The sequence below is a fragment of the Chlorocebus sabaeus genome, chromosome 21 (assembly GCF_047675955.1).
Source record: "Chlorocebus sabaeus isolate Y175 chromosome 21, mChlSab1.0.hap1, whole genome shotgun sequence".
Taxonomy (NCBI): Eukaryota; Metazoa; Chordata; class Mammalia; order Primates; family Cercopithecidae; genus Chlorocebus; species Chlorocebus sabaeus.
The window spans coordinates 28,637,466-28,662,188 of record NC_132924.1 but is presented as its reverse complement, the minus strand read 5'-3'; the positions used below and the strand labels follow the sequence as shown (position 1 = coordinate 28,662,188).

Genomic DNA, 24,723 nt, shown 5'->3' with positions numbered 1-24,723 from the left:
ATAAGCCCAAATGCTTTTCATGTTCATGTGATTTTAGTAACCTTTGATAAATAACACTAGTTTAAAAATTGTTGGTAAAATAAGATAGAAATGTCCCAAGAATTCAGACATTTTTGCCTGGGTGTATTGGTCAAGCAGATTTATACTGTCTCTACTACACGTTTTAAGGTACTTAAACTGTTACTTGTGATATTTTTTAATATTTACTTGTCTGTGAGCTTATGTTTTGGTTTTGAGCCTTTAGATTCTGTAGTCTAGACAAGTGGCCTTTGTAAGGCCTGGGGTCATGTGTGTGTCCCTAGCACCTAGGCCCCTCTTCTCTGGACCAGCTGTGCCTCTTGGCCATGTGGGGAGGGGTCAGATTCTCTAGGCAGTCTTCAAAGCTCTGTTCATTGTCCTGGGCTCTGCATCTGCTACATAACAATTATAATTGCTAATTGCCTAGGTTTTTCACTGAAAATTAGAGTTCCTAAGAGTTAACATTATTGGCCAGGCACTGTGGCTCATGCCTGTAATCCCAGCACTTTGGGAGGCTGAGGCAGGTGGATCAACTGAGGTCAGGAGGAGTTTGAGACCAGCCTCATCAACGTGGTGAAACCCTGTCTCTACTAAAAATACAAAAATTAGCTGGGCCTGGTGGCGCGTGCCTGTAATCCCAGCTACCCAGGAGGCTGAGGCTGGAGAATCACTTAAACCTGGGAAGCAGAGGTTGCAGTGAGCCGAGATGCGCCACTGCACTCTAGCCTAGGTGATAGAGCAAGACTCCTTCTCAAAAAAAAAAAAAAAAGAGTTAACATTGTAATTAATATGTATAATTAAAACTGTTAGATATAAGAGAAGCACTTATGTTTGCAAAGTGTACAACAAAAGTAGGATGTGTTTTTGGAAAGTAAGGTTATAAATAAGGCATGAGAATGGCTTTTGTAAAAGGGAAAATAATTTTATCTAGTTTAGAGGTTATTGAAGTGTTGTTTCAAATTATTTTAGAATTGTGAAATGTGCTACACATGGTGGCACCCATTTGTAGTCCCAGCTACTAAAGAGAATGAAGCAGGAGGATTGCTTGAGTCCAGGCGTTTGAGGCTTCAGTGAGCTATAATTGTGCTTTTGCACTCCAGTCTGGGCAACAGAGCAAGATCTAAGCTTTAAAATAATAATAAAAATTGTGAAATGTGAAATACAAAATGGCATCGCTCTGGTTCAGAGCCCTAAAATGGAGTTGGAAAGCCATGCTAAGAAGGACTACCTGCATGACCTACAACCTTGCAAAAACAAAAACTACAACCACCCAGGAATTTGCCTTGCCTGGAACCTTTGAATGGGGCCAAACTGCCACTTTCCAGGACCATAACATCCTGGAAAACAACTGAATTCCTCCAGCACTGCAACTCCTAAATAGCAACAACCAATGAACTATGGAGTTGTTTATAGTAAGCCAGCCATTTCTATTAATGATAATTCTTTCAAAACAACTTGTATAATCACCTTCAGTGTCCTTTAAAAAATTCCTACTTTACTTCAGTACTTTGGAATACAGTTTGGCTTCTAACCTAATCTCTTTCTCCCAAGTCTGGAATTCCTAAGATGCCAATAAACATCTTGCCTTACTGCTTTGCAGTCTGGTATTTTGCCTCTTCCTGGTTGACAGAATCCAAGGGTATATTGTCGTGGGTGAGCAATGACTATCTGGGCCAGTGGTGCAGGAATAAAACAATTTACCAAGACATTTGTAGGTAAAGAAGGCAGATTTATTAAAGAAAGTATGAAAATATGTTACAAGGTTGCAATGGGCAGCCAGCAAGAGTTGACTGCAAAGAAACAAAGGCTAGCTGGAGACGCTATAGGATAGTTCTTGGACTGCACAGTGCTACTTTTGAGTATTTATAATGCCAAGGTTGCCTTGAGCTAACCTGCAGGTGTTTGGAGATAGTAAGGTGCAGGAGGGCTACGTATCCTGGAACATGAAGAAAGGCCAACTTACAGCTTCTCTGCTTTCTCTTTTTGCTTTCCCTCAGTCCTGCCAGCCTGACTCCTTTTCCTTAATTAGGACTCCAAATTTTCACCTCTGAAAGAGCAACAATGACAAATTTTTGGCATGTGGATTGAAGGTCTTATCTTCCAACTGCTTCCTGTTGGCCAGAGATGTAGAGTTGACCCTACCTAGGATTGTTGGTCAGGAGGTTACATGGGCCTAAATCCCTGAATTGGAAATTAAACTGGGCAGAGTTGCTGTGGGACCATTGGGAAACTGCATTTGCAGCCTAAAATTTTGCCTAGCTATATCCAAACGAGAGTCATGGAGTTTTTGGTTTTTTTTTCTAACTTTTAAGTTCAGGGGTACATGTGCAGGCTTATTACATAGGTAAACTTGTGTCATGGGAATTTGTTGTATAGATTATTTATTTTATGACCCAGGTGCTAAGCCTAGTACCCATTTGTTATTTTTCCTGATCCTCTCCCTCCTCCCACCCTCCTCTCTCCAATAGGCTCCAGTGTGTGTTGTTCCCTTCTATGTGGCCATGTGTTCTCATCATTTAGCTCCCACTTATAAGTGAGAGCATGCAATATTTGGTTTTCTGTTCCTGCGTTAGTTTGCTAAGGTTAATGGCCTCCAGCTCCATCCATGTCCCTGCAAAGGACATGGTCTTACTCTTTTTTATGGATGCATAGTGTTTTGTGGTAGATATGTGCCACATTTTCTTTATCCAGTCTACCGTTGATGGGCCTTCAGGTTGATTTCATGTCTTTGCTATTGTGAATAGTGCTGTAATGAACATACATGTGCATGTGTCTTTATAATAGAATGATTTCTATTTCTTTGGGTATATACCCAGTAATAGGAATGCTGGGTTGAATAGTTGTTCTGTCTTTAGGTCTTTGAGGAATCACCATGAGGAATGGTGATTTTTTTTTTTTTTTTTTTTGAGATGGAGTCTTGCTCTGTTGCCCAGGCTGGAGTGGAGTGCAGTGACACCATCTCAGCTCACTGCAACCTCCGCCTCCTGGGTTCAAGCGATTCTCCTGCCTTAGCCTCTGGAGTAGCTGGGACTGCAGGTGTGCACCACCATGCCCAGCTAATGGTTTATCTTTAGTAGAGACGGGGTTTCACCATGTTGGCCAGGCTGGTCACTGGTGTGCCACCACACCTGGCTAATTTTTGTATTTTTAGTAGAGACGGGGTTTCACCATATTGGCCAGGCTGGTCTTGAACTCCTGACCTCATGATCCACCCACCGCGGCCTCCCAAAGTGCTGAGATTACAGGCATGAGCCACCGCGCCCGGCCACAAGCCACATTTTATACCTCTGTGTTGCCTCGTCATTGAGATGTAGGATGCCCTTGAAAGGGGAGTGTGACCTTGGTGGGGAGGCATCCCTCTTCCTCTTCAGGCATGGGCAATCTGTAGAAATGGGAAGTGAGTGCAAACTGTTGGCTGTTGGGAGAGTAAGCACTTGCATGCTCAAGTGGGAGTGGGGTGGGGTTAGATAAGGGTGGGGCAACATAGCATCCACTACTGCTTCGAAGTCGTGTTTCAACTGGACCATTTCTGTATACATGCAATAACTTTGTATTGAAAACCGCTATGTGTTATGCATTGTGTTAGAAGCTTAGCATACAACATGTAGAATAATCAGTATCCTCAAGAAGCTTCAAGACTTGTGGGCAGCGAGGCAAGGAAACGTTTGCACTAGTGTGCTGGCTATTCTGGGTATTGAAGCACAGGGAAGGGGCACCTGACCACCTCTGGGAGCCCAGGGTAGGTTTCTGACTCAGGCACTGAGGTGGCTGTTAGATGAAAAGATGCTGAGGGTAATATGTTTGTGAGGGGGTAGATGGTGTGGTCCCCATGGGACATCTAAGTGGATACACCCAGGGCTTGAGGGAGTTCTGGGCTGGTGTCATCAGAATATTGATGACATTTGAAGCCATGAAAATGGATGAGATCACAGAAGAGTGCATAGAAGGCCTACGCCAGAACTGTGAGAAACATTGATATTTAAAGGATGGAGGCCAAGACTTATAGGGGAGACTAGGAAGGAGCAGCCACTGAAGTAGTTAGGTGGAGAACCTGGAAGAGAGGAACCATGAAATCCAATGTTGAGGATCTTTAAAGAAAAAGTGTCCCAAAAAGTCAAAGGCCAAACAAATCAAAGAAAGGACTAGACAGGATCTGGTAGATCTGATAACAATGAGGTAATGATGGTTCTTGCAAGAGCTCTTTTGGTGGCACCAGGTGTGTTATGGACTGAATTGTATTTCTCCCAAATTCATTCGTTGAAGTCCCAACCCCCAATGTGCATTTGGAGCTACGGCCTTTAAAGAGGTAATTAAGGTTAAATAAGGTGATGAGAGTGCAGCCCTAATTAATAGAAATGGTGTTCTTTTTTTTTTTTTTTAGACAGAGTCTTACTCTGTCACCTAGGCTGGAGTGCAATGGAGCAATCTTGGCTCACTGCAACCTCCACCTCCTGGGTTCAAGCAATTCTCCTGCCTCAGCCTCCCGACTAGCTCAGATTACAGGTGCCCACCACCATGCCTGGCTAATTTTTATGTTTTCTGTAGAGACGGGGTTTCACCATGTTGGTCAGGCTGGTTTTGATCTCCTGACCTCAAGTGATCCACCCACCTTGGCCTCCCAAAGTGTTGGGATTACAGGCGTGAGCCAATGTGCCTGGCCAAGACAGGACTGCTTTTAAAGGGAGAGAGGCCAGGCACGGTAGCTCACGCCTGTAATCCCAGCACTTTGGGAGGCCGAGGCGGATGGATCACGAGGTCAGGAATTTGAGACCAGCCTGACCAACATGGTGAAACCCCGTCTCTACTAAAAATACAAAAATTAGTCAGGCGTGGTGGTGGTGCACGCCTGTAATCCCAGCTACTCAGCAGGCTGAGGCAGGAGAATTGCTTGAACCTGGGAGGTGGAGATTGCAGTGAGCCGAGATCACGCCACTGCATTCCAGCCTGGGTGACAGAGGGAGACTCCGTCTCAAAAAAAATAGAGAAAGCATGGAATTGTGAGCATGTGGAACAAAGGGCCACTTTATAACAAGCCCACTAGAGATAAGTAACCCACTCACAAGATAATAGCACTAAGTCATTTGTTAGGACAGAGCTCTCATGGCATAATCATTTCTTTAAGGCCCCACCTCTTAATATTTTTGCACTAGGAATTAAGTTTCCAACATATGAATTCTGGGAGACATAATCAAACCACAGCATTGACTCATTTGGTAGTATATGTAACAATTAAAATACGCAATTGCCTTATTATGAAACTATCCTATTGAAATATTTGCACATGTACACGAGATATTTACCCAAGATTTTCTTTTCAGTCTTATTTGTAGGAATGAGAAATAGGAGACAAATGAATTGTGATAGATTAATGGTTAAATGAATCATGGCACATTCAAACTGAGGGATTTTGTAGCCGCCTGAAGCTTGTTGTGAGCAGTAAGATTACCAACATAGAGTGAAATGGGGTCACAGAACAGCATTCCTGGTGTTTATCTGTTATGTGAAACTAACAATTCAAAACCCTTCCTGTTCATCTGTGTTTGCTGACGCATTTTGATCAGGATCTGGAGTGCTGTATTAAAGCATCATAAGTAGACTCTTCTTTCACTTTTTATTCTTGAATGGCTCAGAATTGTGAACTCTTTATGAGCATGTATTTTACAATTTTAAAAGTTTTTTAAATACTGGTGGCAAGATCACAATAGAAAGGAAGAGTTTCAAGATGTGAGTGACATGGGATAAAGGAGGAAGCTCCCCAAGGATCAGATGATGGTGACAGCAGTACCAGTAGCAGCAGGAGCAGGTAACATTCATTTAGAGTTGAGATGTGCCACACCCTGCTCTAAATGCGTTATGCATATCAAGTCCCCTTATTCTCATGAGGAGTCTAGGAGGTAGATATGATCAGTCAATGACGTGGAGGCACAGAGAGGTGGAGCAACTCCAAAGCTAGCAAGCTGGAATTCAAAGCCAGGCAGTCTGGATGCAGGGCCAGTGCTCCAGCCACTGCCCCCTACTGCTGGCTGATGGTGGGGTCCAGAGCACAGGTGATGGACTGGCCTGAGAGGAGGAGGGAAAGCTCATTAAACTTCTAGATCAGTCTGTTGCTGCATTAACACTTTCCCACAAAAGTAAAAGGTCAAAACCACCACCATTGATTACCTCATGGTGGTGTAGGTCACAACCCTGGGCAGGCTCAACTGGGCTCTCGACTTTGCATCTCACAAGCCCCAACCCAAGGTGTCAGCAGAGGTGGGCTTCCATCTGGAGGCTCTGGGGAAGAATATGCATCCAGAATCATTGAGGGTGGCAGAATTCAGTTACTTTCAGCTGTAGGACTGACAGCTCCATTTATTTGCTGGCTGTTAGTGAGGAACCTTTGATGAGAGTCTGCTGCATCCCTCACCATGTAGCCCCTTCAACTTTAAAGCCAGTGATGATGTGTGGAATCTTTCACAGGCTTAGACTGTCTTACTTCCTCTTTGATTATTAGCCATAGACAACTCTAGAGTTCCATATGGCTCTCATGATTTGATTAGGAACACCCAGATGGTCTCCCTCTCCTTGTACTGGTAACATAATCCAGTCACAGGAGTAAAATGCATCCTATTAACAGTAATGAAGATTAGGGGGAGAGATCATGGGCCATTTTAGAATTTTGCCTAATATGCACACCATGATGGTGAGATGGTAGGCTGCATTAGTGAGGGGAGGTCTGAGGGCTGATATTGTCTTCCTGGATAGGAGTAGAAAATGCAGAACCTGAAGGAAATGCCTGAGAATGAAGGTTTAAATAGATGACTAACAAGCTTTTGGTTTGCTAGTCAGCATTTTGGGGTCAGTTCTCAAATATTTGAGTTTGGAGATGATGAATTTGTGGGGGCATCAATCCACATGGGTATGTGTTTTCCCCGTGCAGTCTGTATATACAATATGCAGAAGTGAAAGATTTTAATTGAAGTTTCTTTTGGGAGAGCTGGACAAAAAGATCACAGGTCAGGGGAGATGACAGGCTGAAGTGATGTTCCCCAGAATCTAGGCCAGAAACAGACAAGACAGAGAAAACCAGTGAGAGAGAAGGGATAGCAATTCACTTGCAAGGGCTGCAGGGGTGGATGGCTGGATTCCAGTTAAAGCAGGAAGTGGAAGAAGGCTTCAGTAAGAGGGTAGAGATCTAGAGCACAGGTTCTCCAAGTGAGGTTCCTGAACCAACAGTGTCAGCATCACTTGTTAGCAAGGTAGATTCCCAGATTCACCCCAGACCTAGGAAATGGAAAATTCTGGTAGTTTTTGAGTGGAGCACAGGAATCTGCATCTTTAGTTGATCTGGATGCCTCGAAGGCTTGAGAATTATCGATGCAGCATCTCTCATGTTGTGTAAGAATGCTTTTATCATGAATGGGATTGCGGAGGGACAGTAGCCAGTTCCTGGAAGAAGAGGACTGGCTGTACCTGGGTGGGAAATGCTGAGCATATGGCAGAGGACAGATGGCCTGTGTTCTGCATGACAAGGATAAGTGTAAGGCAAGGCTGAATCCACTGGCCTTACAGTTTTCATAAATAGTAAGTCCTGGCCATCCCATTCTTGATTGTGTGAAAACCCATTCAGGTTGTATTCCAAGGTCAAGAATAGTAGCACTGACTGCTGAGAGAGCTGGAGAAGGGTCAGTCTGGGCCTGACTTGGCTGCTCCTTAAAAAGGAGGGAATCCAAACCCCAGGAAAAGTAGCAAAAAATGGGAGTGAGTTTCTGGGACCCTGATTGAGTGCCTAAAGCATCAAGAGTCCAGTGTTGGCCACAGAAGAACACACTTGCCTATGAGCAAGATCCAGCTTCACTTTGGCTCAGCAAACAATAGATTGACACACCCTGGCCTCCTGAGATGCTTCAACTGTGGCCTAGTCTCAGCTACAAGGGCACAGGTGGGCTGTGCTCAGGCAACAGGAAGAGAAAGAAAGGGAGAGAGATTTTGGGATGTGGGTACCTGACCCAGTATGGAAATCTCTGTATATTCCTAAACTTTTTCTTAGTCACTCTGTGAAAATTGTGGGACTTTGGTAGTAGAAAGCAAGTGAAGTAGAATGTAGCCATACAAGGTTTTTCATTGTTTTAAGAACTCCCTAGCCCCCAATCAACAAATCATGTCAGGTAAATGTAAATGTACAATTCTGATATGGCAGTAAAGCCAAATATACTCGATATATAAAAACAGTGGGCCCACCCTATCAGCAAGTTCTACATTTGTGAATTCATCAAACTACAGATAGAAAATATTCAAAAAAATAAATGGATGGTTCTGTCTCTATGGAACATGCACAGACTCTCTCTTGCCATTATTCCCTAAATGATACATTATAACAACTGTTTACATTGTATTAGGTGTTATAAGTAATCTACAGATGAATTACAGTATATGGGAAGATGTATGTAGGCAACAGGCAAATAGCACGCCATTTAATGTAAGGGACTTGGGCATCCACAGATTTTGGTATCTATGAGGGATTGAGGGAGTTGGTCCTGGATCCAACCCTCCTCAGCTACTGACCACTGCAAGGTTCATACTTCTAAGTTTAAAATGTAACTATGTGTGAGTGCATGTGGATAGCATTTGTGTAAGAAAAGCCCTGTACTTGCTTGGGATATATAAAATATTCACAAGAAACTAGTACCACTGGTAGACATTGGGGAAAGTAAGTGGAGTAGAAAGGAAGAAAGAAGAGTTTCCATGATTAAATTTTATGTACATTTTAAATTTGTATTATGTATTATTTATACTTATATATTATTAATAAATAAATATATTCCATTTAAAAAATAAATAATGAGCTTTTATTATTCTTAACAACAGAGAAGACTCCAGCCTGATATCTATGGGACCTGAGTCCACAATGTGGAGGGCACAAGCTGTGGGAGGGCATGGAAGACACACCTCAGAGACTCCCCCAGTCCTGTCACCCTGCGTGAGACATTTCCAAGGAATCGTAAACTCTTGTGACCAGCAGGGAGGACAACACCAAAGAAACTTTCCTACCTAAAATCAGCGGCTGTCCAGAGCTAGCACCTGGAAGGAGACACTCCCTCTCCTGGAGTCACATCTTCACTGGAAGGCAGGTGGGAGCTCACTGCTGTGACCCACCTATCCTCCTGTCTCTGCATCGCTATCCTGCTACTTTCTCTGACTGCATCTTCCTCTGTTCCTTGGTCAGTGTTTGAGAAGAGAATGTTGAACAAGTCACATCCTTGTCACTCTGAGTCGGAACTCTCATTTGACTTGGAAGATTTGTGCTTCCGTTTTTTCTTCTTTTTCTTTTCTTTTTTCCTTTTCTTATGCTTTTCTTTCTTCTTCTTTTTCTTGTGTTTCTCTTTACCTTCAGAGGAACTGGAGCTGCTCCCATCTTCATCTGAGGTAGAATCCTCCAGTAACTGTTTTAACTGCTGTATCCTAAACATTCAAAATTGATCAAAGAACAGTGAGTTTTAGCTTTAACTTATACAGTTTCTTAGATAAATATGTCATTCAAAAGCAGTATAGGAGGAAGATGAATAACCATGTCACAAAGACAGTATTTTTCTTTTTACCTGTTTTCTCCATTCTTCTCCACCTGAATGCCTACTTTATGTGACTGTAACCAGTGTACAAGCCATTTTGTATTTTTATTGTCCTAGACATTTCTCCTGTCTCCACAGTCCTTACAATTGTAATTTCTAACAGATGCATACTTTACTAAACCATTCCCCTACTGCTCAATTTCTTAATCTACATCTTTAACAGTTATCATGCCACCAATTTGAAAAAACCCTCCAATTTTTTCCACCTTTCTCTAATCATGTCTAATTTTTTTTTTTTTTAAGAGATAGGGTCTTCCTCTGTCACCTAGGCTGGAGTGCAGTGGTACAATCATGGCTCACTGTAGCCTCAACCTCCTGGGGTCAAGTAGATCCTCCCACCTCATCCTCCTGAGTGGCTGGAACTACAGGTGCATGCTGCCATACCTGGCTAATTTTTATTTTTAAATTTTTTTGCAAAGATGGGGTTTTTGACATATGGCCCAGGCTGATCTCAAACGCCTAGACTTCAGTGATCCGCTGGCCTCGACCTCCCAAAGTGTTAGGATTACAGGTGTCAGCCACTGAGCCTGGCCTAAGTATAATTTTTAACAAAAGCTCAGATCCCTAAAGACTTTGGAGAAGATAAACTGCATCATATGAAAGTATCAATTGTACTGTACAAGTAGACAGCACAACATGGGCTGCCAACATCAACTGCAGTGGCCAGAGAGCTGGACCAAGCCCATGGCTTTAAGCTAACCCAAGGAGAAGGCTGGCCTGCTCATTCCCAACACTGGCCTTTTCAGCCATGACTCCTGCACTCCACATATTTTCACAATTGAAGTACCATGTTTACTGCACCATTCCTCTAACACTAGAGTGGTTTTCTCCAACTTTATATAATTTTAAAACTTTAAGAGGATATTGTTATCATCAGGATGACCTCACCTTACGTCCTTTTCATGTCGTTTATTGTCTCGTATGATGTCATACATGGGATCTTCATGTGCCTTAAGCGTCAGAGAAGGTTAAGGTTTGGTTAGGCTTCATGGACCAGAAGTTAAATACAATAAAATGCCTATGTTATGAAAACCAGCTTATTTTTTTTTTTTTCTGTTTGATGTAGCTGCATGTTCAACATGTTCTAGGTCACATCACTGAAAACTCATTTAAGCTAAAAAAAGGATTTTCCAATTAGAAAAATACAGGAAATGGCTACTCTCAGCACACTGTCTTTGGGGTAGCCCTGCTCTGCAGGAGCAGTCACAGAACTGTAACACTGCCACCTCAAAACCAAACAAAAGAAAAATACAGGAAATAACTGTCATCTAAAGAAAAAACATATGGACACTTTAATCTTACAATTTAAAGACATGTACTCTTTAAAGACTGGGAAATTAAATCCCTGATTTTAGCTATGAAACATGACTTTTTACATAGTAAATTTTAAAAAGGGGGGTTGAATAGATAACAATGTCTGTTTCAGAAAAAAAGCAATCACTCTTCCAAGTTATAAGCAAAGACTACTTTAATAAGAATTCCTTTTTTTGTTGAAGAGCTAATTTGTCATACAAATGTAATTTAATAAGCATGTAGTTAGCATCACACACTTTGGTCAAAGGGCTTCTGGGAATGTATTTTATGTGAACGTTCAGTTCACTGGTGACTTTCTGCTTCACTGATTTTCACTATTTCTGATAAATGTAAATTGACACTCTGGGACTTTACTTACCACTCTGAACTGCTCTAACTTTTGGTTGCCTTTGATAAAGAAAGGGCATTCTTTGTCGCCCGTTCGGTGACCATACCGTTTGCAACGCCAACCTAAAAACAAAAAGAAATATTTCTATAAGGTAACACAGTTTCACCTACTCAAGATAAAGAATCAGCAGAATATATTCAAGTTTTTCTTCATTAAACTCCAATTCTAAAACAAAATATAATTATGGACAAGCCATGTAAGATCCCAGAAACAGAGGTAAACTAAGTGCTTTCCCAAGCATTCTTGAGTCTTATACCTTTAGGAATAATATTCTATCACCAAGTATTTATGAAGCAATCCAATGGAAAATTACTTCAAAAGGTAAGTTTTTTTTTTTTGAGATAGAGTCCTGCGCTGTCGCTTAGGCTGGAGTCCAGTGGTGTGATCTCGGCTCACTGCAACCTCTGCCTCCCGCGTTCAAGATATTCTTCTGTCTCAGCCTCCTGGGTAGCTGGGATTTCAGGTGCGCACCACCACACCCGGCTAATTTTTGTATTTTTAGTAGAGACAGGGTTTTGTCATGTTGCCCAGGCTGGTCTTGAACTCCTGACCTCAGGTGATCCGCCCACCTCGGCCTCCCAAAGTGCTGGGATTACAGGTGTGACCAACCACGCCCGGCCCAAAAGGTACATTTTTTTAAAAGTGTGTCTCAGTATATGTTTCAGAGTAAATATTTTCATAAAGTATCTCTGCTTCTCATTTACTATTTTAGACACTATAAAAGCTTCTTTCTCAGGTTGAGTCTGTTCAAAGCTCTCACTTATTATAAGTAAACAAAATCACAAGTTCTCTTAGAATATTAATGTTGACTGGGCACAGTGGCTCATACCTGTAATCCTAGCACTTTGGGAGGCAGTGGCGGGCAGATTGCTTGAGGCCAGGACTTCGAGACTAGCTTAGGCAACATGGTGAAACCCTATCTCTACAAAAATACAAAAAAATTAGCTGAGCCTGGTGGTACACACCTGTAGTCCCAGCTATCTCGGAGGCTGAGGTGAGATCACCTGATTCTGGGAGGCTGAGGCTGCAGAAAGCTGTGATCGCACCACTGTACTCCAGCCCAGGTGACAGATTGAGACCCTGTTTCCCTGACCCTGGCAGAAGGTTGTTTAATGTGTGGAAAAGGCAAAACAGAGGGTCTCTGGCCAGGGAGAACAGGGAGACATCAGGTAGGTCTGAAGGAAGCTGCTACAGTGCCACAAAGGGTCACACGAATGAATGAAAAGCAGATGGACCCATTTCCAGACTCCTTCCACTCGGCTCCCAGAACACTCATAGCATGGCTTTCCCTCCACGTGGGAGCCTTCTCTGGGAAAATATAACCCACCCAAAGAAGAAAAACTGATAGATAATGAATTCTGAGGCATGTTATCTGTGCTCTTAACAAATGATGAGGCAATGAAGCATTCCCGTCAAAATTCTTAAGGAAACTGATTTTTAAATTAGAATTCAATATCCTGGTAAAGTTAAAAATCTGTCAAAGACAATTCCAGAAAAGTAAAGGTCTTGACATTTTTATCTTCTATAAATCCATTTTGAAGGTAACTGCCATAGGATTTGTTATACCATAAGGAGAGAATATAATAATAAAGAAGACTCAAGACACAGGAAAATGGGTGATGCAGCATAGGAGAGAGGCTAAGGGAACTTGCAGAAAGATGGTGTCTTAGTCAGCTCGGGCTGACATAACAAAATGCCATATACTGAGTGGCCTAAACAACAGAAGAAACTGGTTTTCTCATTCATTCTGTAGGTTGGAAATCTGAGATCAGGGTCCCAGCAAGGTGGGTTTGTGGTGAGAGCTTTCTTCCTAGCTTAAGATGACAGCCCTCTTTCTTTGTCTTCACATGGCACGGGGGTAGGGGGTGGGGTGGATGCTTCCTCATCTAGAAGATGGAGAACATGCCGTGGCTATAAGAGGGCTGTGATGAGAACAAGTTAAATAAAAGAAGTAAACACCCTTTGCGGCATGTAAGTTGCATGGATTAGGGAAACTCTCCCACACTCACACTGCATCACTTTGACTTCTTTCCCCAGTGGCATCCAAAGTCCTTTAGTTGGTGCATGAGCCAGAAATTCCCTGGCGTGTTCATTGCCTGGTACATCTGGTATGCAATCTTCTGGCTTAGTCTCATCTTCCTAAAAAAGGGAACAGGTATAAACAGCATGGCAAGAGAGCGCTGGATTCTGTCCTGCTCCCCTTGGAGTCACCCTCGCCTGGCTTTTTCCTGGGCTTCTGGTGCCAACAATATCTTAGTTACCCCTCAAAACTAGAAAAAAAGACAAGTTACACCTGATTGAAAAAACAAGAAACAAATGTACCAAAATAATTATACCAAAAACAATGTAGCTGTTCTTAGAGAAAAGTTACTGGTGAAGCAGAAAAATCTATCCTTATATAGCAATGAGTGGTGAGCTCCAAATTAGATTTCAGATTAAAAACAAAAAAGTTTCACTACCTCAAAATGTAGAATTAAAGTAAACCAGGCTTCCTGGAATAATAGAAATGGCCTGTTATAGCTTCTTATACCCTGAAGGCCCTGTCATATTTTACAGTCACATGCATGCTGTATCTCTGATGTGCATTTCTGCCACTCAATAACTGCATTTACAATTAATGTGTTTTTAAATTTGGATTTTTTTCAAGTTTCTATGAATATTAAATTTACAATAGACTAATGTTTTTAAAGAATCTTTCTTCATTGAGAGTTATGAAACAGCAAGTTTTCTTTGCTGTGGCCTGGCACTCTAAGTCTCTCTCGTGCGCACACACCCTGGTGCTGTGGCCAGGGAGCTGCAGGAGGGATGCCTGCCCTGGGGAGCAGGACTGGATGAGCTGTTGGGTCTCCTCAGGGTTTACTGCTCTCTGAGCTGCTGAGCTCAAGAAACTGGCACAGGATGGACCAAGGGGCTGAGCTGGGTGAGGCCGACAAGGAAAAGGAGCGTAGAGATGCTGTCCCCAGCAAGAGAGAAGAGGGGCAAGGCCAAGGAATCCCCGTGGGCCTGCACTGGTTCTTTGGGGAAGGGAAACATGGCTGATGAAATTTCCACAAAGGCAGTGGCTTGTGACAAAACTAAAAATTATGACCCCTCAGTCATCTGCAGGAAAGAAATAGGCTTTTGCTAAAAGGAGATTTATCATGCAATCATTTTTCATAACAAGTTACTAAGTCTACAAGTATGTCTAGTGGAATAACCAAGAGTACAAACTTCACACTAACCTTGATAAGCCCAGGAGGAGGTTTTTCATAACTGGAAAACAAAAAACAAAACCTTATCAACCATGTTAATGTAAACATAACACATCAAGTTACTGCAAAAAAGGGGCTGTAGGATTTTTAATCAGAGATTTTAGCAACAATAAGCTTTTATCGCTGATTTGCAGACAAACAATCACCTGAGAAGAGCAGAACGCTTCTCCTCCCTGTGCTCAGTGGCACCTCCCATCTGAGACTGGCCAGGCCTTCCTTATTTCCATCCAGGGACTGAACCCAGAGAAGACCCAGAATGCTGAGCACGCAAGTCTCCAGATGGGACAGGCAGCGAGATGGGAAGGAAATTCTGAAGGCGAGGTGTTTGTGCACTCAAAGAGCAACTCTCGGGCTCCTAAAGCGATTTGTACCTCCTCCCAAAAGAGTAATCTGCAAATATTTTTAGCTCAGGTCTGTCCCTTGACCCTTTAAACCTTTAGGGAAGTACTTTTTTTTTTTCGAGACAGGGTCTTGTTGTGTTGCCTAGGCTGGTCTCAAACCCCTGACCTCAAGCAATCCTCCCACCTCAGCCTCCTGAGTAGCTGGGACTACAGTCGTGTACCATGGCACCATAACACCTGGCTCTCTCATTTTAATACTTCAGAACAACTGCAACATACAGAAACACTTAATGATTTAATGTTTTCTTCATTCGGACTCTTATGCATAGTTTAAGGGACTCTTTAGAAGACAATGAGTATTGGAAAAGGGAGTCAAGAATAGACTAAGGGAAAAGTGAAATAATTTTCATTGGGTCGGGCGTGGTGGCTCGCACCTGTAATCCCAGCACTTTGGGAGGCCGAGGCAGGCAGATCTCTTGAGGTCAGGATTTCGAGACCAGCCTGGCCAACATGGTAAAACCCTGTCTCTACTAAAAATACAAAAATTAGCTGAGTGTGGTGGCGGTCGCCTGTAATCCCAGCTACTCAGGAGGCTGAGGCAGAAGAACCTGGGAGGCAGAAGTTGCAGTGAGCTGAGATCACACCATTGCACTCCAGCCTGGGAGACAGAGTGAGACTCTGTCTTTAAAAAAAAAAAAAAAAAAAAAATTTCATTCTCCCCTTCTGTAAGATGTGGGAGAAAGTAACTTCATGGACAATGGATGAGAAATACTACTAATCCCGGATCTGTTCCCTGTGTAAACAACTGTGTATTAACACGATTAGCTTTGTAAGTGTGGTACAGTGCTTTCCCAAAGTAGATGCTTAAAATATTTCTAACAAAAATCTGTGGCATGACATAGGCCTAACGGAGCAAAAACCATGGAAATCTGCACAACTTGTGAAGATGATATAGTTTATCTGTAGCCATTCATTAGAAGCATTAATGCTACACCTTATGCATAGAGACTAGAAGGAGCTTGACAGTAAAGTCTATAAATCCAAAAATCCAGTAAATGAATCCTTTTGAGCCACAAGCATTATGCAAAAAATATATGGCCAATCAAACTGAGATCCAAATTCTGAAAAAAAAAAGTAACTCTTCTTGTCAAGATGAAAATGAGTGTGATGCAATTGCACATTTGGAAATATTATCAGCAATGGTATTCCCAGGGTCCATTTTACAAGTGTTTTCACAAGTTTAAAGAAGGGTGGTTCATGCTGTTTCCTAGGGCTGAACAATTCATTAATGTAGTATACTCAAAAAGGTATTTCTCAAAGTAATATTTAACTACTAAATAGAGATTAGAAAACTGAAGTATGTTTATGTGCAGTTTAGGTTCTACAGTGTGACAGTTAAGAGGTATACATTTATCTCTGCAGTCACTGTCACCCAAGCTGGAGTGCAGTGGCGCGATCACAGCTCACTGCAGCCTTGAGCTTCTGGGTTCAAGCAATCCTCCTGTCTTGGCCTCCCAAAGAACTGGGATTGTATACATAAGCCACTGTGTCCAGCTGCAGTTAATTCTTAAGATAAAAAGAAAAAAGTTGATCGACGTGCATTATTTTGTGCCATCTGAAAAGCCTTACTTAGTCATTCGCACTGTACTAACTTTCTCTGAGTAGGAAGAAGACTAGTTATATCTGAGGGGAGACACGCCGTCTTCTCAAGTGTGTGTAGAGTAAGAAATCTTTTGTTAAGTGTTTCAAATTACTCTTTCTGTTGACCGTTGAGATGGGTTTTCTTTGAGAAGAGTCCCTAATGCAAGTGTACTCCATTCCACACAGCTGTTCCTGCAGCTGCATCCAAGGGGCTGTGTGGCAGAAGTGAAACTGCCACATACACCCAGAAGGTCCACTCTGTTATGCCTGGCAGCCCAGGAGCTACTGAGTGACAGAGAGTGCTGGAGCAGGTGGAAGCCTCCGATGCCCTCAGGGGCCTGGCAGGCAGGGTCACCGAGGGAAAACTGTGGTGGAGACTCAGGAGACTCCATCACATCAGGGATGAAAAGATTTGAATTCAATTTATAAAACAGCACTGTGGGGTTTCCCATTTAACATGGCCAACTGACCAACATGCTTATCTGTCTCCTTCCCCAGATACTTTAAAAATGACAGTGAAAAAATAAAAAGGCCATAAAGATATCTCAAAAGGAGGCAACATCAGAGGAAGTTTTCAACAAATTTGGGAAAGTGGAAACCGCAATGGACTTCTTGGGGTGGAGGCGGTAACAGTTTTCAGAAGATGCAGCTTCCTTCCTACAGCCAGGAGGCTGCCTGCCCAACACTTGAAGGAGCCTGCAGGGTTAGCCTCCTCAACTCAGCAACACTGGCAGCCAGGCAGAGATCCCTGGCCCCCAGGCAGAGGACTCAAGACGCTTCTCTAGAGGAACTTAGGAGCCCCAGAAAAAAATCTCCAACTACTGACATATGGAAGTCTCTTGATAAAAAGGGTACCCTGCAGCATGAGCGCTGTATCATGAAGCTATTTGATCAACAAACAACACCTTCTCTCTTTTTTCTCTCCCTCACACAGCTGCCCTTGACAAGAGCTGTATAGCACCTACTCTTAAATGAGTTGAGGCCAGAGCAGTGGCTCATGTCTGTAATCCCAGCACTTTGGGAGGCTGAAGTGAGAGGATTCATTGAAGCCAGGAGTTCGAGACCAGCCTGGGCAATATAGTAAGATTCCATCTCTAAAAAAAAAGTGTAAAAAAACTAGTTAGGTGTCGTGGTGTGCACCTGCAGTCCCAGCTACTCTGCAGGCTGATTCGGGGGGATAACTTGAGCCCAGGAAGTCGAGGCTGCAGTGAGTTATGATCATGCCATTGTACTCCAGCCTGGGTGACAGAATGAGACCTTGTCTCTAAAAAACACAAAACAAAACAAAATATGGTTGAGATTCAAGGATACTCAGGCATTACAGAAAGAAAAAACATTACTAAATGGAAGACAGAAATCAAAAGAAAAGGCAAATAAGAAATAGAGGCAATGTAGGGAACAAAAGACAACAAAAAAGAAAAACGAGTGAGTATCCTCATAGATGAGTGAAGATATTTCACTTATGAAACAAGAACAGGATGCTATAAAAAACAACTTGCAGAATGAGAAAAAGCTTTTTGATTTACAAATATAACAATTAAAAAATATGTTTAGTAGAGAAAAAGTACATCTACAAAGTACAGTGAAAATACAAACAGAAGAGACAGAGCAACAGAAAATCAAAAGAAGGAAAAAACAAAATTGAGGAGAAGAAATAAGACAGAAATTTATGTATGTGGTTAATGCATTTATGACATGTCAAGAAAAAAAGGGTCAACTGCACTGGGGAACCACACACACTGGGGGGCCTACTTGAGGGTGGAGGGTGAGCATCAGAAAAAATAACTATTGGGTACTAGGCTTAGTACCTGGGTGATGAAATAAATATAATAAACCTAACAGGTACCCCTGAACCTAAAATAAAAGTTAAAAAGAAAAGTCAATTGGAAAAGACTGACATCATGAAACTTCAGGATGGCGGCAATAAATAGTTTCTTAACGTTTAAGGGTGAGGTGAACTTGAATAGGTAACATAAAAGAAAGGGAGTCAGAATGGCATCAAACTCCTTAGCAGTTTTGGAAGCTAAAAGATAGGGATGTACTATCGCCAAAACTGAGTGAAAATTGTTGTTACTATTTTCCTCCTGCCTCAGCCTCCCGAGTAGCTGGAACTACAGGTCCATATCATTGTGCCTGGCTAATTTTTAAATTTTCTGTAGAGACAGGGTCTCACATTATTGCCCAGGCTGGTCTTGAAGTCTTGGCTTCAAATGATCCTCCTTCCTTGGCCTCCCAAAGTGTTGGGATTACAGGTGTGAGCCACCACGCCCAGCCCCAAAATCATTTTTGACCTATAATTTTATACCTAGTCAAATTATATACCAAGTTTTAGGATAGAATAAAGACATCTTCAGATATGCAAGGTATCAAAAGATTTACCTCCAGTGCACTCTTTCATAGGAAGTTGCAGAATTGGCTTTGGTAAAATGTGAGAGTAAACATATAAAGAGGAAGACATGGAATCCAGGAATGAGATGCAAGATAGGAGAGTGGGAAAGGATGCTCTAGGACCACAGCCAGACCAGGTCTAAAAAGTAACTATTGTACTGAAGGACAACAGAATGAAGAGTCTAGGTAAAAAATGAACTGATTAATTACCTGATATGTAGTTATGTGTGGAAAAAGTACTATTGGGGCTCAGAAAATGATACCCCAAAGTATGGTGCTTTGGCATGCTGAATACTTTGAACTAAATGAGATTAGAGAAGGCCTCAGAAGAAAGCTGCTCTCTGACCTTCTCTTGCCCTCCTGTCTCCTGCCCTTCTTTCTTCCCCAAAGCAGTCAGAGAGGCCAGAATTCCTCTTTTCCGTAAGTGGGCCATAAAAACTAGAACAAGTCTCCCACAAAGCAAGCCAGAAGACATACAAATAACTTTAATATTTTTTTTTTAAAAAGACAAAATCTCAGGGGAACTTTTCTTTAAATATTTAAAACAATAATAATAAGCTCCTACAAATATTACCCTAACATTTCCTTGCCTTTCTGCATCAGAGCTGGCCATAAAAAATTTAGCTGACCTACCTTGTTTGATAGATCAGGACCCCTCGTTCCAGAAAGGGTCCTGCTCCATACCTGGGAGGAAGTAATCGTACACAGAGGCCTGAAAAATCTGAATAGACAGGCCTTGCTGGGCTTTTCCCTATTACCACTGTATTATACCCTTTTTTGTCCAATTATATTTCTACACTGCTATACATTCTTCATCCAAACTTAGCATAAAAATAGTTTCCTCTGGGTCTCTGGGGCTTCCTTTCTCAACGTTCCCATGTCACATAAAACTGTGATTAAATACATTTGTTATGCTTTTCTCTTGTTGACCTATCTTTTGTTTTAGGAGTATCCGCTGTGACTCCTATGATAGGTAAGGAAAGATAACTTTTCACCTTTATGGTACTCAGATTTTGGAGACGTTGGGGGAAAAACAGCAGTAGAAAATTAAGCAAGTAAAAAACAGACTCTCACTAACTACTTAAAAGTTAACAATAGTATAGAAAGCAAAATAGAGAACACTACTTGGCTCAAAAGTGAGTAATAATTCATAGTTATATTACTGTATTTTTTGTTTGCTTTTGCTTTTGAGACACGATATCACTCTGTTGCCCAGGCTGGAATGCAGTGGTGCAACCAGGGCTCACTGCAGCCTCAACCCCTCAGGTTCAAGCAGATCTTCCCACTTCAGCCTCCCAAGTAGCTGGAACCACAGGCATGTACCACCACACCTGGTTAATTTGTTTTCTTTTCTTTTTTGCAGAGATAAGGTCTATAAATGTTGCCCAGGCTGGTCTAGAACTTCTGGCCTCAAGCAATCTTCCCACCTCTACCTCCCAAGGTGGTGGGATTACAGGCGTGAGCCACAGAGCCCAGCCTAGTTATAATAATGTTAATACTAAGCATTGTTTAGCAAAAACTGCTATGATAGATCTATACTGGAAGATTATAAACAAGAAGGGTAGGTAAAGAACTAAATCCTTACTATGACAAGAAGTTAATGGTATGTCTAAGATGTTGAATTGATGTAAACAGCATAAATATGCAATTTAGAATATACAGTTGGTGGGCGCAGTGGCTCATGCCTGTAATCCCAGCACTTTGGGAGGCTGAGGTGGGCAGATCAAGAGATCAAGAGATCGAGACCATCCTGGCTAACACGGTGAATCTCCATCTCTACTAAAAATACAAAAATTAGCTGGGCATGTGATGTGCGCCTGTAGTCCCAGGTACTTGGGAACCTGAGGCAGGAGAATCACCTGACCCCAAGAAGTGGAGGTTGCAGTGAGCCAAGACTGCACCACTGCACTCCAGCCTGGGCGACAGAGCGAGACTCTCTCTCAAAAATAAAAATAAAAGTAAAAAATTAAAAATAAATAAATATACAGTTAAATCCCAGAAGTAAAACCTAAAAGTTTACACAGAGAAGCCTGGTTTGGGAGGGGGAAGAGGGACACAGGGAATATGAGTGGTTACTGAGGAGTGAGGCAGCCTATTGCTATTTTTTGGTAGCATTTTTAGTACTATTTGAATTTTAAAACTACATATTACTCTGGTATAAATACAATTTAAAGCTCAAACAAGATTCTGAGCTAGCCAAAGCAAATATCTCAACAGCTCATTCAGTTTTAAATCTCAGAAACTGGAAAAATCCCACCAGTCAATCAGACACCTGAGTTCAGCTCTAGATTTGCTGGTTAGCTGGTCAATGTATGCTTGATCACATGACTTAACCACTGTTCCTCCAGTTTTTCATCTGTAAAAGTAGGTTATAATCTCTCTCATCTGTGAAAAAGCTCTCTGAGCTACAAATAAGTGGAATTAACCATCCTCTAGCATCCTATAGCTAAATACATTGAGGGCTGGGCAGAGCCAGGCATTCTGGTGCTTATACTAGGGGAAGACCTTTGAACACCTGACTTCCCTGGGAGACCACGAGCGCCACATAGTGACTTGAAAGGGTCAGGACTGCCCTGTAACGTGGATGCGCACAATGCAGAGTCTCTATCCTGCAACCCCTGCCCTGCTAAGGGGAAAAGTTCAGAGCGGGCCACGCTGGAAAAAGAGCAGGCCAGGTCCCAACATAGGAATTTATCTCACATCAAACCTCCTAGAAAGTTAATTATAAAGGATTTTAACTCTTTGAGGATCTTTCCTTATATGAATTATGTTTTTAAAAAAGTAGACAAATTAAACTTTACTTCAGCAAAAAACTGTTTTCAAAGCGGGCACCCCCAGAACCAGAATAGGTCCAGAGCAACTCTGAGGCTGCCACCTGGTGGGATGACATTTATGGACAGGAAAAGGAAAGTGATGTACAGAAAAGCAAAGTGAGGTAGAGAAATAGCTGGATTCCATACAGCCTGGCATCTGCCTTATTTGAAAAGGGTTTCAAAGGTTGACCACCTGTGACGGCCTGAAAATCAGCTGCTGTGACTGTCTGAGACTCAGGTACTTATAACAGTAGGTTACAGTCTGTTTACACATCCACTTAGGTTACAGTTCACTAAGTATAGAGAAACTTTTAGGCTAAACTTAAAATATTCAAGGAGGCAGCTTTAGGCTGTACTTAATTTAACACCTACTTAGCATAGGTAACTAGGAGTGCCTAAAACAGAAACGAATTCTTGAATAATTGAGTGAATGCCACACTCAGAAAAGGTTGTTTTAGGCAGCTAACTATAGAATCACGGACAAGAACTGAAAGAGTTGCTGACTGAACTTTCCACCCCAGGTTTGTGTTAGAATTTAGGAAAAGCCACCCTGATAAATTACTGCAAACGACAAGAATACACCATCCTCAAACATGCCACTCCGGCATATTGATGACTGAGCTATAAGTAACAGAATCAAACAACACAGGATAACTTATTCAGCTACCCCTCAACTGCCTAAAATAACGTATGACTCTGCTTTTTTCCCTTTTGTTCTTATTATTTTTCGACTCCTCCTGTTGTAAAGAGAAATTTACACCTATAAAGGAAATTTTCTGTAGTAAATGTTTCTGTATCAGGAAGAGAGCTGCTTGGAGGCAACTTTTATCGCCCGAGGGCCTCATCGGGATAACAAAGCAACCTTTATTCACCCCCCCCTCACCCTTCCACAACGTCTGCACCACGCCCCAAAAGGCCCACGCCCCTATTCCCTGGCCCTTCTTTCAGTCTCCCACTTTTGTGGCCCTCCAGTGCATGGGTACATAATTAAAACAGTTTTTCTCCTGTTAATCTGTCTTATGACAATTTAATTTGTGGTCCAGCTGAAGAACTTAGAAAGGTAGAGGGAAGCCATATTTCCCTCTCCTACATTTGAATCTTCTTTATACTACACTCTCCCGGTCATCTGGACTGTCCTGGAACTCCCTGGAGCTAGACAAGCGCAGGGCCTCCCAAGTCAGATTCTGCTCGGTGCCGAGCGGCAGTTGGCTCCCTGAACGCCCCTCGCTCCCCATCAGGAGGACGGACTTGAAGTCCTTGACCGCGGCGCCCGACATCGGTCGCCCGCACTAGGCTCCTGCCGAGCCCGGCCCCCGCGCCTGCTCGAGGGGGCTCGGAGGACCCGGCCTAGCGCCCACCACCGCGTCCCGCGCCCCCAGCCCCTGGTTTCAGAAAAGGGGCCGCGCGCGGACGGCAGCTCGGGACTCACAAGGACTCCAGGTGCTTGAGCTGCTGCAGCTGCTGCGCGTCGTGCCGCCGCCGCTTCTGCTCCCGACGTCGCTGCAGCTCCTGCTCCGGCGGCTCACGCGGCCGCCGCGCGCCCCCAGCCCCCGCGTCCTCGCGCCCCGGCCGGGACGACATCTCGGCCCCCGCAGCGCGGCTCGGGCAACCCCTCCGGCGCGGCTTCGGCGGCGGCGGCGGCGGCGGCCAAGAGAGCACTTCCTTCGCGCGGCGGTCGGGCGGCTCCGCAGCGCCCCCTCCCGCCGCCGCCCCGCAACTCACCCCAGCGGCCCCGAAGTCCCAGCCTTGGCCGCCAGATCCCCGCCTCCCCGCGCCTGGCCCCAACACCGAGGCGCAGCCACCAGACCGGCTGCTGCCGGTGGGCGGGGAGCGCCGCCTAGCTGGAGCGGAAGCGGGGCGAGGCGCTGGTTGGGGACCCTGGGTGAGCTTCCCGAGCCTGGGGGTTCCCGCCTGGCCACGCCCACCTCAAGTATACTAACAACAGTCACACAGGGATGAGCAGATGAACTGTATTCATTAAAAAAAGTTCAAATTAGCCAGGCGTGGTGGCGGGCGCCTGTAGTCCCAGTTACTTGGGTGCCTGAGGCAGGAGAATTGCTTGAACCAGGGAGGCAGAGGTTGCAGTGAGCCGAGATCGTGCCCCTGCACTCCAGTCTGGGCGAAAAAGCGAGACTGTCTCTCAGAAAAGAAAAAAAAAAGTTCAAAAAGTGAAATGTATGAACATATCACTGTTTGGTAATTGTGTGCACCCAGCTTTATAACTGCAGTTATCTGAAATACCATGAGAGACAACCTAAGTCTTTTGACAGGGTGGGTCACCATGATGTCACCACTGTACCAGTCACCCAAAGAGCCAAGATCTTGAGAAATTTCATCTTTCACAAATGCAGATGTACAAAAAAGACTTTTCTTTATTTATTGAGGAAGTTTCTACATTTTTACATACATGTATAATGCTTATATACACAGTCGCCATTGTAATAATGAGCTTTGAGTCATCTTTGCAAAAAATGCCTAAAAGAAATGAGAACTCTCTAAAAGTCTTTATACAGTTGATGCCTCCAGTATTAGAAATGATGTTGAGATGTAATACATAGCATAGTGAATTGTGAAACATAATGCTGACAATTTAAAAAATGAAGAAGCTAAAAGAGAAAACAAAAACAAAAGCAAACTCAAAAGAAAATTCAACATAGAAAATGTGTATTGCAGGGATAGATGATGGGCAATTGCATGGAGACTGTCCACATGAACTGCCCAACTTTTATGATGATTAACATATTTTGAAGTCTTGCATCATGATGAATAGCTTTTTTTTTTTTTTCTTTTAGGACATGGCTGTCCTTGATAATATATTCTCATTAATTTTCTATGTGATACTGCTTTTTCCAAAATTCGTTTTCTTTAACTTTTTAAACTTCTTTATTTTGTAGAGACAGGGGTCTCACTATGCTGCTTAGGCTGGTCTTGGGCTCCTGGCCTCAAGCAATCCTCCTGCCA

At 43.1% G+C, this 24,723-nt stretch overlaps 2 protein-coding genes across 3 annotated transcripts in view; one reads left to right on the top strand and one right to left on the bottom strand.

Annotated features, from left to right (window-relative positions):
* Positions 1 to 24,723, top strand: part of BBS9 (Bardet-Biedl syndrome 9) — a 557,785-nt gene that overhangs the window by 22,604 nt on the left and 510,458 nt on the right. The window lies entirely within an intron of this gene.
* Positions 8,824 to 23,387, bottom strand: RP9 (RP9 pre-mRNA splicing factor). The gene is made up of 6 exons (XM_007981653.3): positions 23,192 to 23,387; positions 14,550 to 14,580; positions 13,338 to 13,467; positions 11,299 to 11,390; positions 10,515 to 10,576; positions 8,824 to 9,459 (listed from the first exon to the last, which is right to left on the bottom strand). Exons 1-6 carry the CDS (start codon positions 23,341 to 23,343, stop codon positions 9,261 to 9,263), a joined length of 666 nt encoding a protein of 221 aa, XP_007979844.1. The 5' UTR covers positions 23,344 to 23,387; the 3' UTR covers positions 8,824 to 9,260.

Bases quoted from the DNA above. Each gene is read 5' to 3' on its own strand.
- RP9 (XM_007981653.3), bottom strand. From the start codon at position 23,343: ATGTCGTCCCGGCCGGGGCGCGAGGACGCGGGGGCTGGGGGCGCGCGG. The intron at 13,468-14,549 runs GTTAGTGTGAAG...TCCCTTTTTTAG, and splicing joins CTCCTCCTGGGCTTATCAAG to GAAGATGAGACTAAGCCAGA. The intron at 9,460-10,514 runs GTGAGGTCATCC...TTGAATGTTTAG, and splicing joins CGACATGAAAAGGACGTAAG to GATACAGCAGTTAAAACAGT.